Here is a 17,354-nt window from a genome sequence, read left to right as displayed (position 1 = left end):
GCGTTTAACTGTGTCTGACGATGGACGAACAGGTCGCGTGTATGTAATGGCGGGTACATGTGTGAAGTTTTGCTTTTAGTTAAAAGATTGGTAAATTAATTTCCACGTCACCCAAAACTGGTTATATTCTGCGTGTTTCTACATAGGTTACGAGTAAAACAGCTTCGGACGATTCCGTTTTTGCAGCGATCTGAACAATTCATTCAAACTGATTCGCGAACCATTTTAAAACGCTTGGCCCATTCGCTTTGTAAAGAACCGACTCAAAAGACTCATTTATTTTCAACACTCATCTCAAACGAGTCATTAATTCGCGAATGCGCCAGAAACAGGAGATAGCAATTTAAAAATAAAATACAAATTTCGTAATTAATTAAAATACACAGTAACGAAGGAACGCTGCATAGTGTAAACGAAGTAAAAGTACAATTTATTTTTTTCCACCTCGGAAGGGCAACTTGAGTCGAGAAGGGCATATGGGCAGTTGCCCGGGCAACCTGAGCAACCCCCCTGTGCACGTCCCTGTTAATATGCATTCCTTTGGGGTCAGTGACATGTATCAAAATGACTGTCACTGCTATCATTTCTGTTATCAATGGTGATGAAATATGAAAACTACACTTCAAAAGCTATCCAACAATATATAGTTTGTCAGGGATTTTTAGGTTAAGAATAGAGTATTAGTGTTACAAATCAGGGCTCAACATAAAGGACTGCCCGGTGGCCAGGGGCAAGCGTGAGAGACGTTCAGGCTATAAAAAGTATTGTCACTTGCCCGATCGGGCCAGCGCATCACCCTCAGTAACTAAAATATATTTTCATCAATATATATAATTTAACATCTTGGAAGCAGACATTTACTTGGGTAAAACACAACAAAAGAAACGATGCAATATTTTGCAAAGATTGTTTTCAGTTTACAGGAAAAGCAGAAAAGTTGGTAGCCTTTTTCATTGGAACATGTCTGTTGTATATGTATACAATTATATTTGACTTTTGAATTATTATTATTAAATATGTGACACACACAGAATTTTTTTATTTGGGCCAGTGAAACGTTTGGCAGGGCAAGTAAAAACCTGAACCAGCTGGCCCAAAAAATATTTGCGTTGAGCCCTGCAAATATAAAATAACATGTGGGCATATAGAAATGACTCTCACTATGTTATTCCTTTACTAACATGGTGATGAAAAATAAAAACCAAATTTCTTAGAGATTTCAAACAATATATAATCATGATTAGATAAGAATTCACAGCACAACTCTGAAATAAAGCGTACCGTTTGAGGCACACTCAAAATTCCGTAATTGAATCGATTACTCTCCTAACAACATAATTTATTTTATAAACCACATATGATTTCTAGACCCTTTCCAGTGATATATATCATGTCATGATTGAATAAAAATGTAGGCTACATGATAAATATTGAAGTTTCAGTGTCTCGCTTAGAGCACGGCGTCAAGTAATAGGGCCGTTCACATTATGACGATAACTTTTAAAAATATAGTTTTGAAAATCGTTTTGTATTAAAGAGAATAGCGGCGTTCACACCACAACTATTCACCTTATTTTCCACGACAACAAGGGCGGCGCCATTGCGCTGATTTTGTCAACGTACTTCCGGCTGCATATGATGAGCAACTGAGGCAGTGGCTGAAGGCGACGCGTTAAACTTAAAAAGTTCACTCAAGCGCTTTTATTTTTGTTTCTTACCAATTTTAACGGACGGGGAGCCGACTGAGGAACACCCTAATCCCAAGTAATGGTTCGACTACGATGTTCCGTTAACTTTAATCCACGCCAGGTGTTGAAAAGGTGGTCAGTTTCAGGTAAGCTATCTTAGCCAAATGTGCTCTTTCGCCTAACGTTAGATTTGTGATGTCCGTTCTACGAATAAACTTAAGATCAGTAACGTTAGTTTATAAAATGCAATTATTTTGAATGATTTTCATTGCCCACCTATATATTTATATTTAAGATAAGATAATATTACATTCTTACCAGGGACGTGCACAGGATTTTTTAGGGGCAGTTGCTCTGACCTATATAAAGGGCACCCCCCCCCCCAAATTTTTTTTATTTAAACTCACGGCCTATATGAAGGACTGGGAATAACAGGGTCTTTATTAAAATCAGCAAACATGTTTGCCTAATGCCTACCAAAAAAATTGTAGCCTAGGCTGCTTGTCTGCAAGCTGTAGCTAGCTGCTATCTGTCTGATTATTTAGGCTTAAACGTGGCAAACTCAGCCTAGATTCATGAAGATTTTAACAGAGGTGGAAAGAGTAGCCAAAAACTTTACTCAAGTAAAAGTACAAGTAACTAAATAAATAATTACTCAAGTAGAAGTAAAAAGTATGCAATGAAAATAATACTCAAGTAGCGAGTTACTAGTTACTCATGAAAAAATAAATCTAGATATACACGCGCAAACACACACACACACACACACACACACACACACACACACACACACACACACACACACACACACACACACACACACACACAATACAGTGCCCTCCATAAGTATCAGAACTGTAAAGACAAGATTTTTCTGTTTGCTGTGGAGACCAGAAATTGGTAAGATAAATATCAGTATGTCAGAAGTTTAGAATGTCACATTTTATTAACCTTTGTTTATGTTTCAACACATACATGCTTTAACAACAAAGAACAACAGCATTAAATGCTGACTTATGTATGTTGTACACAAATGCACATAAGTGAATCAAACTGATCCAACACAATTTATGCTTTTTATGTGTAAACAATCAGGACACAGCTAAGTGACCATAAAAAAAAATAATGTGACAGATTCTGTAGTTTTGTCTCATGTTCATCTTTTAATGTTTAGACATTTCTTGACTCCACAACAAACAGAAGAATAACGTTACTTATGAAGGGCACTTCTACAGTATGTGTAAAACTGCAACGTACACAAACAGTACAGAAAAAAGAATACAAACACAGAATAGACAAGCATTTCAAATTAACTCTAGTCTCAATGTTGATGTAGCTTATAGCTGAAATATCAGACAAGTAAGCTGACAACAGTTTTGCATATGTATAAAGTTAGAAATCTCCTCAGATGGTCTGAGGACATTGACAGTTTACACTTACATAAAAATGATTTTATACAAAACTCATGTTTTCTTACGTTGTCATGTCACGTGTGTTTTGTGAGAATCACTTACATCATACAGCACAGTATACAGCGAATCAGATGTCAATCATCGATGGATTTTCTTCAATCTGTGCTACAATGCTTCTGGAGGTTGCACGCGTTTAACTGTGTCTGACGATGGACGAACAGGTCGCGTGTATGTAATGGCGGGTACATGTGTGAAGTTTTGCTTTTAGTTAAAAGATTGGTAAATTAATTTCCACGTCACCCAAAACTGGTTATATTCTGCGTGTTTCTACATAGGTTACGAGTAAAACAGCTTCGGACGATTCCGTTTTTGCAGCGATCTGAACAATTCATTCAAACTGATTCGCGAACCATTTTAAAACGCTTGGCCCATTCGCTTTGTAAAGAACCGACTCAAAAGACTCATTTATTTTCAACACTCATCTCAAACGAGTCATTAATTCGCGAATGCGCCAGAAACAGGAGATAGCAATTTAAAAATAAAATACAAATTTCGTAATTAATTAAAATACACAGTAACGAAGGAACGCTGCATAGTGTAAACGAAGTAAAAGTACAATTTATTTTTTTCCACCTCGGAAGGGCAACTTGAGTCGAGAAGGGCATATGGGCAGTTGCCCGGGCAACCTGAGCAACCCCCCTGTGCACGTCCCTGATTCTTACAGTAGCTCACGTGTTTCATACAAGTTACAGAGATTTCAGATGCTAGAAGGTCAGCTCATTTCTCATTCAGATATTGATGATAATGACCTATTAAACAACATATTATTTAACACTGAAGTTAAAGGTTGTGTGTATAATGTTACTGTCTCTTTTTAATGCATCTCTCTCTCACACACTGTTCTGTTTGTATGGATGTCATTTATAAATTAATTCTCATGATGCAAGTTTCTTTTAAATACTAACATAAAAATGTTTATGGTTATATTATTTTCACAGATGCATTGATGTTTAGTGATGCAATGGACAACTGTGAGGATGATACAATCAACGTGTTCCTAAACTGTGATGCAGAAACACAATGAGAGGATCCATCCGTCTCTGAACACAACTACACTTTAAAATCACAACTCAACATGAAGCAACCTACATCTGATATGGGAAAACAACCTTGCAGTTTCCCGGACAGGGCTTATGCTGGTCCCAGGCTAAAATGCTTATTTGAGCTACGATAATTTAAATACACCTTGTACTGACATACCTCAACATATATGAGTGTCATTGTTTTGTCACAAGATGTGGTTTGTTTGTAAAAACTAAAATGTCCTAATATAATTAAGGCCTAGTCCTGTAAACCCTGTCTGAGAAACTGCTTCAATGCTTCTGCTTCATGTGTTGAGCTGGCACAAATGTACATATCTCTGCTGAGAAACAACCATATTTGTCAGCTTTACACAGGGTTGATATTGCATGCATTACACAGTCGCTAAGCACGTCACCATTACATACACCAACAGCTTCCAGATAAACACTTGGGATCAGCTCCTGATGACTCTGATAAAGTTGCGTCTTAATTCATTGCAGGGTGGTCTTGCTGAAAAGTTAGTTGTTTCTTAGTCCATAGTTATTTTTATAAACCTTTACAATGTGACCTGATTTTACCTGTTGTAAAGTTACATTAAACCTTCATAAAGTATGTGATCATATGTCATGCAGTGATATTAAACATTTACAATGTGATCTGCCATGCAGTTATATTAAACCTTTACAATGTGATCAGTATTGTGCAGTTATATTAAACATTTACAATGTGATCAGATGTTACCTGTCATGCATTTATATTAAACCTTTACAATGTGATCAGATGTTGTGCAGTTATATTAAACATTTACAGTGTGATCAGATGTTACCTGTCATGCATTTACATTAAACCTTTACAATGTGATCAGATATTGTGCAGTTATATTAAATCTTTACAGTGTGATCAGATGTTACCTGTCATGCAGTTATATAAACCTTTACAGTGTGATCAGATATTATCTGTAAGTAATTTCTTAAACCATATGTGAGCTTTGTAGATTCCACTTAAAAGGATTTAAGTCTCCTGATTTGAGGGAATAAGTCTTGGCAAGTTTGCAAATGAATTCTATCATGGTACATTACCACATAAAAACGAAATAGTTATTGGACTGGCTAAGGTGCACATTTGCTTTAAAAAAGACGAAATCACTGTGTAAATATTTGTAGGCATAAGTACTTTAATAATTTTCAATGCTGCTCCTTCTGACAGGACGAGGTAATAAAATATGTCCAATAGGTTACTTGCCGCAGCTGCTTCATATCGTCTTACCACGAGACGATGGATGGGTCATTATAAGACTATCCGAGCGTCGTATCAAGTTTTCTCCGTGCTCCTAATTTAAAACATTTACAGCAGTTGCGATATTTGTCATTTCGCTAAAGTTATAGTGAACTACAAACAATCTTCTAACCACCAAACTAGCTACCGAATGCACTGTGCCATATTAGCAGCGGAAGTCGGTTGACAAAATGCGGAAGAGCGAAGAATTGAAAAGGGGCGTGGCGGAATAAGGTGATACAATATACAATGAACGATATCGTTGGGGTCACTTTCTCAGCGATAAACCAATGACAGCCAATCAAATCTATTTGAACTTCAAGTGACATATGAGATGACGCTGTGGAGAAGGTCATTGCTGAGGTTAATAGCATAAAATTACCTCAGGTGTCCAGCGCTGATGCAGTTGCTGTAAAATTCACTACATAATCTTATTTCATGACTACGCCAAAAGGTAAAATATTAGATTATTTAAACTACTAGATTTACCTTAGTACCGCGAAACGCAGCGTGTTGAGGACATCTGCTAGTTAACTTACCTGCTATGTAAATGCAACAACAGCATATTTACATATTCAGTGGCACAAGTTTTTACAAGAAATATCCAATATTAGTTAATGCCATTAAAGGCAAGTTCTTTGCGCCAGTGAATTAGCACAAAGTTATCGTTATGATGTGGACGCTAATATAGTTATCGTTATAGTTAGTTAGCAGTATAGTTAGTAATGTGAGCGGCCCTTTAAAGTGCGATCCTGAGCGGTTCAAGATGGAACTGCAGGTGGTTCAGGGGATTGTGTTAAAAATGCCATTGTGTGTTTTTAAAATTTTAAATAACTAATAAATAGCAACAAGACAGATACTATGATACTAAAATAACATAGAAACTGAGAAACAACATAAAATCTTTTTTGGAGGGGGGGAGTAATGGGAGTTGTAGCCTATTTGTTTTTGGTCTTTGTATGGTAGTGTGCTGACATCTATTGGCGGGATTTTGCCTGGTGCATGGGAACCAATAAAACATGAAATCCTACTTGATCCAAACATAATAAAAAGGTTGTAGTGGTTTTGTTATAATACAGAAGAAAGTTTATCATACTGTGTGTAATGGAAATAGATTCTATCCTACCGAATGATGTTTCTGTTTTAGTCATCTTCTATTGCCTTCAGAAGTTTTACGTTGAAGTTCATTGTTGAATTCCTTCAGGGCAGCTTTTACAACATCCGGAAACCGTTTGAGACGCAAGATGCCGCCAAACAATAACCGTGTAATACAAGAAACATAGTACAGAATATCAATTGCTCTGATTAATAATGAATTATACAGCAAACTTTTCTTGAAAATCTGCCATTTTGCATTTGAGGTTTTGTTTTCTATAACTAGCAGTAAATTATAAACTTTTTTAGTGTTTTTAGTATTCAAGTTTATAAATACCAACCAGTGTGTGTGCATATTTTTTACAGTCTATGGTGAACATCAGATATTTGTATACATTTATTTAATGGTATGAATATTTGTTTATTTTGTCAAAATATTTATTTAGCTTATATGGGGTTTGAATCATTAAAAATGACTAATGAATAAATGTAAAAATAAATAAATAAATAAATTGTCAAATAAATAAATGTACAAATATATTAATAAATAAAAAAATATATAAATACACACATATATAAATATAAAACATATATTAATAAATACATTTGAAAATGCAATAATAATAATAATTTACTAAATGTAGGAATCAATTAAAAACAGTTACTTAATTATGTCCTTTTTCGTGACTAAAATGTATGTAATTAAATATGTATTTATTGATGTGTTTCTACACGTATTAAATGTTTCAGCATTTATTCACTTATTTATTTGATATTTTATATTTACCGAGGGTGAATTTAGGACCCGGGGCCTCAGCGGACGAGGGGGCGGAGTTACGTATGATTGACAGAATATTCTGGAGGCACGGCAGGCGAGTAATCTGGCAAGCTGACCGCAGCCACACCGCGAGACAACCGACGAATTTTAGCGAAATTCTGACCCGAACCGGGATTAACATCGCGTTTTGATGCCAAAACATCAGTGGGAAAGTGCCACCAATGGACTTCAATCATTGACGATCTCATTTGAGAGCTGATAATGATGAAGATGAAGCTGCGTACGGCGGGAGGCGAAAATCACCGATGCGACTTGAGTTTGGTTAACGGAACCGATCGCTCGGCTTGTCGCGAGGGCGGCACCGGAGCGCCTCCGCTCGATAAGGAGACTGTGTTCGAGTGGTTCGGCTTACGGCTGAGCCCTGCCGGACGCATCGAGCTGCTCTGCGGGCTACTGCATATGTGTCAGCCGCTGGAGCTGCGTTTCCTCGGCGCCTGTCTTGAGGATCTGGCCCGAAAAGACTTCACCTTCCTGCGGGACTTCGAGACCCGGGCCAACTTCCCCGCGGATCTAGAGGGGCTGGTGGACGTGGGCGACCCCGTGGTGCTGTCCAAGCTGCTCGTTTATTTGTCCCTCCTCGGATCCAAGAGCAGAGAATGTGCGGGGATATTATTCAGGACGCTGAGCCGAATAAACGCGGGGATGTGCGGGGCTCTACCGGAGCCGGATACGGTTGACCAGCTGCGGCTGCTCTACACGATGGGCTCGTTACACCCGGCGTTCAGCTTTCATCAGCGGGAAGAGCTACGAGCGCAGCTGGAAAGACTCCAGGGATGGGTGTGTAATATGAAACTTAACATCACTCACAAAAGTACCGCGATCTTACCACGGTTTTCATGGCATTATGGTAATACAATGAGTTGTTGTACATGTACCATGGTATTGTTCGGATTAAATACATACATATAGGTCACTGACATTACTACAATCCTACAATGGTTTTCAAAAGAGATCTCATTCATTATCATGGTACTTTAGCTACAGTATAGTAATACAGTGGTTTTTGTATCTATACCATGGTATATACACTTGGTATTCACTTGGAGTACCATTAAAATAGTATCGTGGTACATGAGTATGGTAATCACAGTACATTTAACAAATGAAACTTAAAGGCACTGTAGAGTCATGTATTGGCTAAAGGTGCTTTTAAAGAAATGAAACAACCCATAATCAAAATTGAAAGTGTACAGTTTTGACAATGCAATTCATATTGACATCACACATACTTCAGTATGTGTTTCCAAAACAGTACACAATAAACAGATTTAAAAATTGATACTTTTTTATCCCATCTGATGTCCTTTAGGGAAAGCCTACAAATCTCCCACCTACAAGATCAATGTGCTAATAGTAAATGATTGACAGCTGTCAGTGTGTTTGCACACATGTAAATGGTCACCTTTAAACTCCATTCAAATACAGTGACAAATTTGACCCAATATACCAGCCAACAAGGTATTTACTAAAGCCTCTTAAAATTTAGACACGTACCAATAGCTCAATTGTATCTATAATAGGAGAACATTCAGTGTTTGGCACATATAAACATTATTATATTTTTTATATGATGGAAAGGTAGAATAAGGCCGTGTGCTGATATTGGGCACACTATTTATTTATAGTGTTTATGAGATGTCCACACTCATTAAACTGGATCAAGTCTCCTAAATAACACACACGGGCTGTTTCCCAGACAGTGATTAGACTAGTCCTAGATAAAATAAATAGTCCAACTGAAAACAACTTGTAGGGACATTTCTTAAAATACTTCAGTGCCCTTTGTTTTGCCTTAAAATGCCCACAAGTGATGTTTTAGTAAGGCATGTTTGTTAAAACCAGTTATATTTCCTATTTAAACTAAGGCCTAGTCCTGGCTTAAGGCGCACTTACACTATCCAAACCAAACCATGCCCCAGCGCGATTGTCCCCCCTCCTTACTCCCCCAGACACATGCACTCTGTACTTTTATCGATTCTGGCCCCGGCGTGCTTTAATCATTACTGTGCGATCACACCAGATGCGGGAGAGGTGGTAAAAACGCCGTATTCGCGTGTAGTTGGATGCTTGAACATTTTGAGTATACTCGCTTTATTCGCTTGTGAAAGCCTAGTCATTCGAGACATTCACGCAGAAATTCGCGTCATGGGAGGGGCTTCTTCTGTCTCCGCCTGTTTCCTGTAATCACATCACTACTAGAACAAGCTCCTGATTGGTTAACGCGGCGCAAGTATCCACGAAAGTTCATATTTTTCAACTTGCGCGGATCACACGGCAAAACACAATTCGCGCGGAACGTGCCGCAGAATGCCTATTCGCGTCTTTGCATTGACTTAACTAGGGTGACCATTTCGGTGCGTCTTCCGGAAGTCCTATTTGTTGACCGCATACGCCATTCAGTTAAAAACATAAGACATAAAATCGTAGTTTCATTCTTACCTTAAAATGTAACAATTGCTTTTCTGTAATAATAATAATAATCCTCTATGACGTATGCGGTCGACAAATATGACTTCTCGAAGACACACCCGAAATCCTGGCCAGGAAGCGTCCTGGAAGAATGGCACGTATGGTCACCCTAACTTAACATGTAAATCACTCGCGCTGCTGCCTCTTCCGCGGCTGATGTGAACGGTACATTAGCATGCGATTGTTTTGAAGAAAGCAGGAAGTAAAGAGCTGTCTAAACACTGGAGCCCATCGTAATGTTAAGTCTGTGTTTTTATTCGGAGTCGCTTGGGCACGATGACACGCTGCCCTCTCACATGCCATCATATTGCTTTGGTCTGTCACGTGTGCAGCTCAGACATTCATGTAACCCTGCTACGTGCAGGTTTTTACGAAGGCAGATGAAAGTGAGTGGTCGCGCAATTTATGTCTCTCCTTTTGAAACGTGCTCTGACGTGATTTGAGATCACATTGCCCGTTCCGTGCCTGAGCCCAATTGAACCGTGATCCAGCCCACCTCGGCAAGCCAGCCAGGGTGCGATTAACTATATTTTATTTTTTTTCTCTCATTATTTTGCCAATTTTCTCACCATTGTTACATTTTTAGAATGTCCTTTAACTATATTTATTTTGCATTATTTAACAATAAAATAATTTTCACATTCCAGCAGTCATTATAGGGTCTTTTTACACCGGGTCACTCAAAATTCAAGTAACCTGTTTCTTGCAGTGAACGTGCGCCTGCATTTACGGTAAAGCACGATCAAAGAGAGCGACTGCGGCAAGATTGGCAGGAGCATGACCAAAGTGCCCAACAAAGCGGTCTAACAAAAAGCTCATTGTTAATAAACATTTTAGTTCTCGTTTAATGTAAGCGTGTTTGTCATTGTAAGACTTTACTGGTTTTAGGAAGTTTTTATTACATACTGCTGACGCATTTCAAACACCGAAAATGTTTTTTTGCTATTTTCGGCCAAATAATTTCAGTTGCTGAACATTCGGTGTATCCCTATTACCAGTGCACAATGTTTTTACATCAGGTCCTGACTTCTAGCGCGAACCGACACTGTTCGGCACAGTTTTGAGGCTTTTATTCATAAAACGAAAGCTCTGTGTATTTAATCTTTCAGTACATGTCAACTTAAAGCCGTTATTTCTTCCACTCGTGTGTTTTAATAAAAGCACATGGGCCATCCCTCAAAGTAATCAGGACAACAGCAGTCAAATGTGGACAAAACAGGTGGATTAAAACACCAGGTGTGAACGGTAATGCGTCTCTCGCGTCCACTTGTAACCAGTGCCTGTCGACCAAAACGCCTCTTAATTTTAGGTGTTAACAGGGCCTGAGATGAGATCTTATGCTGAATTGCTTTTAAAATGAGTAAAAGTTCAATTAATGAATGACCTGGTATGTTTTGAATGGCTAAATGTAATGGCTTCGGTTTGCGATCCTCTGATTGGATATCTGATGCACATCTGTACGGCAAATTTTCCAACAACTGTTCCTTAGCTGAATGTTCGGTTTGTTGACCGTTGTTTTCTTTTTTGACACCACTTAAAACATATAGGCCCGGTTTCACAGTCAAAGCTAAAGCGTAATCCCGGACTAATGCATGTTTGAGCTGTCTTCACTGGAAACAATGTACACTGACATATCTTAAAATATATCAGTGCTATTATTTTGTTTTTTAAAATGCACACTTGGAATGTTTTTCTTAGGCACACTTATAAAAGTTATGTCCCAATTAGGGGTGGCACGGTTCACAAAACCCTCGGTTCGGTTCGTATCACGGTTCTATGGTCACGGTTCTCGGTTCAGTACGGTTCTTGTTGTTATTTTTTCTTTACATTTTTAACACTTCAGAAATGTATTATCTTATTAATGTATTAGTTATCCATAATTTAGGATACAGTATTAAAAAAAAGTTATATCATGTAATCATGCACAAACTGAATTTGATTATTGGGACCATCCCTGAGGAAAGCCAGATGAGATTTTGATACAGCAAGAGGGAAGACATTGATGATTTCAACATGCTTTTAATTTATTTGGCAAAAAAGAGAATGTGTATTGCCATCTACATGAACTTTATGAGCATTTTTAGCACACATAGATAACTTGCATTTATTAAAATGCCAACTTCAGTGTAGCTCTTAGATTTATCACTGAGAGGCTGCTTTAATACTGCAGAGAGTATATGTGGACGAGAGAGAAACATAACCTTTGCACCTGTAATATTAAAATCTCTTTAAGTCTCTTTTGTCCACTTTTGACCACTTCTGTCCTGATTACTTTGAGGGGCAATTTCTGAAATAAGATCGCGCAACTTTCACACGCTAGCAAAATGAAACTACGCGGAAATCAGCCGCTGTAATTTTATCAATGAAAGGCTAAAAATAGCGCTAAAGACGTAAAACAGTACCTCAGATTAGATAAATGGTCGGAGAGAAGGCGATCTCCTGCGGCTGTTTGAGCACATTCAACCCATAGACTGCAGTTCAATCTATTGTTTTATTTCCGCTGTCATCATAGGTAACATGAAATAAAAATATGTTTCCACACACCAAACTTATACGACGCTGACGCATCCTCCAACTGCGGGCAGACTTCCTTTTCTCTCCCACTTGCCATTTCTACACGTAACATAACCTGCAGTACTTATACTCCAAACCAGTCACCTCTTCTTTCGCGCGAAAGGGAAACACGCTATCTGAGGTCACATACAGGGCATGAGACTACATTGCGCATGCCATGAACCGTTGAACCGTGCGGTACACACGCGCTCCGGACCGAGACAAGCGGACCGAACGGTTCGGATTTTTTTCATGGACCGTGCCACCCCTAGTCCCAATTGAACGAAGGCTTTGTCCTGGCTTAATCCCTGTCTGTGAAAGCAGGCCATAAACATCATGATGAAATATATCATACCGAAATAAGCAAGCAACAAACTGAGCGATCAATAGATATATTGGCCGTTTTGAGATTCGTGTCATCAGGTGATACTTTGTCGATTAAGTCTGAGCTGTAAACATCTGGTGGATTGGGTTATGGGAATAAAACACTGGAGCTCATTGTCTGCCAGCTGAATCAGATGAATACTATGGACGAGTTATTAGGTGTGTTCGACTTCATGCGTCGCTGAGCAAAGCGATTGGCATTCCACTAATAAACATTATAAATTCATGTTTTTATAACAAAAAAAAAGGTTAATATGCATAAATATTTTATATTGTGTCGTGTAATAAAATAAAAATGAAAATACCAAACTTTATTGGTATTTTAATAATGTAGGCTTGTTTCCTGTTATTTTTAGGCATACAGTATAAGCAGCATTTAAAATATTTGATATAAAATGTTTCTGGTTGCAACTTTTTATTAAAAGTTTTTTTTTAATCAAATTCACCATCTAATTCACTTCATTCAGGATAAAAAATGAATCACGGCACACACGTCACTAGAGACAGAGTGCAGCGCGTCATAACCTGAAAACCACGCCCACCGGGGGGAAAACAATCCATCCGTCTTCATTGACTTTGTATTGTGAGAGGCCGCCTCCTTGTCATTTTTGGCTTATAACAAGAAAATAGAATAATGCCTAAGAGCTGCTGTGTGACAGTATGTACAGCTAACAAGCCAAAAAACCCAGAAATAAGTTTTTATAAGCTGTCGACCCCACAAAACGAGCGTTTAAAGCAACACTAAAGAGTTTTTGCTCTTTGCTCCCCCTACAGGTTGGAAGCGGAATTGTCCAGCTTAAACTTATTTCTGGGTTTTTTGGCTTGTTAGCTGTACACCTTGTCACACAGCAGCTTTTAAGTATTATTCTGTTTTTAAGTTTTATCTGTAAATACGTTTTTATAAGCTGTCGACCCCCAAAAAACGAGCGTTTAAAGACACAAAAGTGGAAACTGGCAACTTTACATAGTACTCATATTAGTAGAACTGCACCCCCTAGGGGGAAACGTAATCGGCGATCCACTTTTTCTCCTTTAAGGCTAAGTTTTATGGCTCGACAGCTTATAAAAACTTATTTCTGGGTTCTTTGGCTTGTTAGCTGATCATCCTGTCACACAGCAGCTTTTAGGCATTATTCTTCTTTTTGTTATAAGCCAGAAATTACAAGGAGGTGGCCTCTTGCAATAAAAATTCAATGCAGACGCTTGGATTGTTCTCCCCCGGTGGGCGTGGTTTTCAAATTAGCATAACTGCGCTCTGTCTCTACGGCAAGCAGCAGGTGTCCGGCTTGACGGCTCCATCTTCCGGTCCTCCCTCGACTGCAAGCAGCAAACTTCGCCGATGGGTCTGCGCAGCGCCGGATGATCTCGAACACACCTTTCATCTGACATTGACCTCTTGCATTAAAATATTTAGTCTATCGCCCTTGGGTCCAAAATGCCACTTTACATTACTCTGTAATTTTATCGCTTTGTACAACAATTTTTTTTTATTGAGGACAGTAAAATGACTTTGTTAGGACACAGTGTTCAAATGCATGTTAAAAATGATGGTTGACCTGTCTAATGATTTGATCATCTTTGACCATCACAGATTCAGTTTTCCAGTCCCGGGTTCCTCTGTCCACACCAGGAGAATGAAGTGGACTGGACTCTGTGCAGCGATCCGAATCCACACCTCAGCAGCAGGTCACAGAGAGAAGGTATCTCACCTCTACATGCCGAAAATCCTTTGAGCAAAAAACAGGCACGGTTACAACATGCTATAGCTAACGTTGTCTACTGATGTTTCAGTGGTGCACATTGAGAAGATCATTCTGAAGGAGATTTGTGTGGCAGGAGACAGCAGGCAGTACACTTTTGAGGTAACTTCTAAAACATTTCTGACACTGTGGAGTGGATATTTCTCTGACATCACCAAGCTCTTTAATTTTTCAACTTCAAGGCTTTAGTTGGTATGCAATGATCATGCTTTATGGTCCAGTTGCTCGCCAGTGGATAAAATCCTGTCCTGATCCAGTAACCATAATGTGATGGTACTGAGTGAGGCACAATTCTTAGAAAAAATTTAGCATTTCATTTGATTTTATTCATCAGGATTATAAAATTGAATTGGAGAGCTAAAAGGAAAGCCTTTTATTTGATTCTTTTTGGGAGTAGCTTGCACAGAGAATGACGTTATGACAATCTAGAACAGGGCTAGTCAGCTGGTGGGCCAAGTGCGGCCCTCCAATCATTTTTATCCGGCCCGCCGGTCATCTTTGTCTGATTTAAAATCAGTGCGTTACTTTACCTATACATGACAAATGATGGCCAAAAAAAAGAAAGAAAGAGAGTTGCGTGGGGTGCCAACCATCTGTGGGTGCGTAATTATCTGATTCATTTCGAGCTTTGGATGCATAAAAATAAACTTGTGCGACTACACTGCATGTAGTGATGTATTTCATCGAGTGGAAGTGATGTATTTCAGTGCGTTCCAGTCAAAACACTGTGTGCAAGGTGAATTATTAATCCTTTTTTGTTTAACTTAATCAGTAACACTTGAATCCTTTAAAGTAAATTATTCAATTTAAATATATTGGTGTGAAATAAGTTAAAAGATCCCAATGTTTAGATCCAAAACATATTTACAGAAATTCAAAATATGAATGTAGCTTGAAATGGATTTGTAAAAACAAATTTCATGTGTTTTGCCATTCACACAGTGTGAACAAGGTCAAAGTGGCTCAAATCCGAACCGAAAAGATCAGAATCCATGTTGTTTGTGCTGTTCATACTGTCATGGAAGATTTGAGACGGATCTGGGTCACATATGTGATGGGTTTTGGGAATGCTCATTGGATGTCGCACAGGAACATTTTCAGGAAAAAGGCAATTTTTTGTCCAATTTGTTTTCATTAAAGGGGACATATCATAAAGCTGCAGTCCGGAACTTATTTGAATTTACACATATCCAAAAATTTCTTTTTGACAAAATACGTAACATGCCAGTGTTCAAAACTATCTGCTTGCCTTAGCTCATTTCAAAACGGTAAGCTTTTAATAATGATTTTAATTCCAGTGGTACTGGTGGATTTCCGCGATATTGTTCTCACTGCAGAACACAACATCCAGGGGGCGGGGTTGGATCTAGATCCAACTCCTCCAACTTTATATACTTTGTTCCGCCAAATGAACCAGTAAATTTGTGTTGTTGCAGCCCGCAATTAGTTGCAACCTGTGGTCGCCAACGTTTGCTCTTATCAATTTAAGTGTACGTTTGATTAATAATATAGTCAAGAAAGATTCATAATTTAGAAAGTATCACAGTTAAGGGGAGGTTACACGTTCCCGACAGTGTGATTACTCGTAGTAGGCTTACCCGAAATGTTTTACTCCAAAACATTGATAGTAAGGATGCACTGTAGTGCATCCTTACTATCAAGATAACATAATAGCGAATGTAATACTGTGTCTACCGCACGACATGTAGAGAAATACACGCCGCGTGAGTAACACGTCCTCGTTTGTAAACAATACATACGCGGACACGTGTAACTTACTCACGTGACGTGTACTAAGAATATTACATGACAGCAAATATAAATGAAAATAAATGACTACTATCATCTTCCTCCAGTCGATCTTCCATTGATCTGTAAAGTTTCCCACTGAGATAAATAAAGTATCAAACTAAGATGAACGCTTCTTTACTTTTTCTCACTGTCCAGACATAACTTAAGATCTTACTCACGTGTGTATATAAAGTTTATCATTGAAATACGCAGTGTTTAGTCTTTAAATTGGAATAAAAATCTGATAATGAAGTTAGCCAGGATGACAGTATCCACAGGGACGCGGTGATTGACAGATTCTCCTCAATACATTGTGTTCATCCGCGCTGTTTTGTGCCGATGTACAACCCAAGTAAAGTTAATTATTCCGGGAATAGCTGCAATTGCAGATTTCGAACAGAGATGGTGACAAAGAGGAAAAAGGCTGGGGTCCCCAGTGCTTCTATCTACCTAGAAAATGTGAAAAAGATCAACCCATTAACTTAGTTTTAGTAAACCATTCTCTGCAAGAGTGTAAAAAAAGGTCATTGAAATTTAGCTCCCCTTGTGATGTCAGAAGGGGATAATACCGCCCCTTAATCTGCACTATCCAACCACAGCACTGCCATTTAGTGCAGAGATCAGCTCATTTGCATTTAAGAGGACACACCCCAAAACAGAACAGTTTTGCTTGCACCTACAAAGTGGTCATTTTAACATGCTATAATAAATGATCTATATGATATTTTGAGCTAAAACTTTACATATGTACTCTGGGGACACCAAAGATTTATTTCACATCTTAAAAAAATCTTGTGAAATGTCCCCTTTAAATTATTATTCTATAACATCTTATCTATCATCTCTGGGTGGTTTCCCAGACAGGACATATCCTGGTCGCAGACTAAAATGCATGTTAGAGAGCTGCCTAAATTTGAAAACACTTTGTACTGGCATATCTTAACATATATCAGTACCATTGTTTTGTCTCAAGATGCAAACCAGTATTGTTGTTTGTAAAGTTTGT

At 38.4% G+C, this 17,354-nt stretch overlaps 1 protein-coding gene and 1 long non-coding RNA gene across 4 annotated transcripts in view; both read left to right on the top strand.

Annotated features, from left to right (window-relative positions):
• The first annotated feature begins 1,632 nt into the window (after positions 1 to 1,632).
• LOC141282335 (uncharacterized) lies at positions 1,633 to 5,049 on the top strand. The gene is made up of 2 exons (XR_012336935.1): positions 1,633 to 1,834; positions 4,099 to 5,049. It is a non-coding gene; the product is annotated as an uncharacterized lncRNA (long non-coding RNA).
• Positions 5,050 to 7,360: 2,311 nt separating this feature from the next.
• zcchc2 (zinc finger, CCHC domain containing 2) overlaps positions 7,361 to 17,354 on the top strand; it is a 39,499-nt gene continuing 29,505 nt past the window's right edge. The window contains exons 1-3 of one of the 3 annotated variants that reach the window (XR_010541894.2): positions 7,361 to 8,168; positions 14,389 to 14,497; positions 14,589 to 14,659. Coding sequence is in view for 2 of the 3 variants with exons in the window: in XM_065276698.2 (XP_065132770.1) it covers positions 7,593 to 8,168; positions 14,389 to 14,497; positions 14,589 to 14,659 (756 nt within the window). In the remaining variant the exon portion in view is untranslated. The remainder of the gene's footprint in view (positions 8,169 to 14,388; positions 14,498 to 14,588; positions 14,660 to 17,354) is intronic. The other 2 variants (XM_065276698.2, XM_065276699.2) reach the window with 2 other exon arrangements.

Source organism: Paramisgurnus dabryanus, chromosome 6 (genome assembly GCF_030506205.2).
Source record: "Paramisgurnus dabryanus chromosome 6, PD_genome_1.1, whole genome shotgun sequence".
NCBI classification, from domain to species: Eukaryota; Metazoa; Chordata; class Actinopteri; order Cypriniformes; family Cobitidae; genus Paramisgurnus; species Paramisgurnus dabryanus.
The sequence above is the reverse complement of the archived record's forward strand: the minus strand, read 5'-3'. Positions and strand labels throughout refer to the sequence as shown.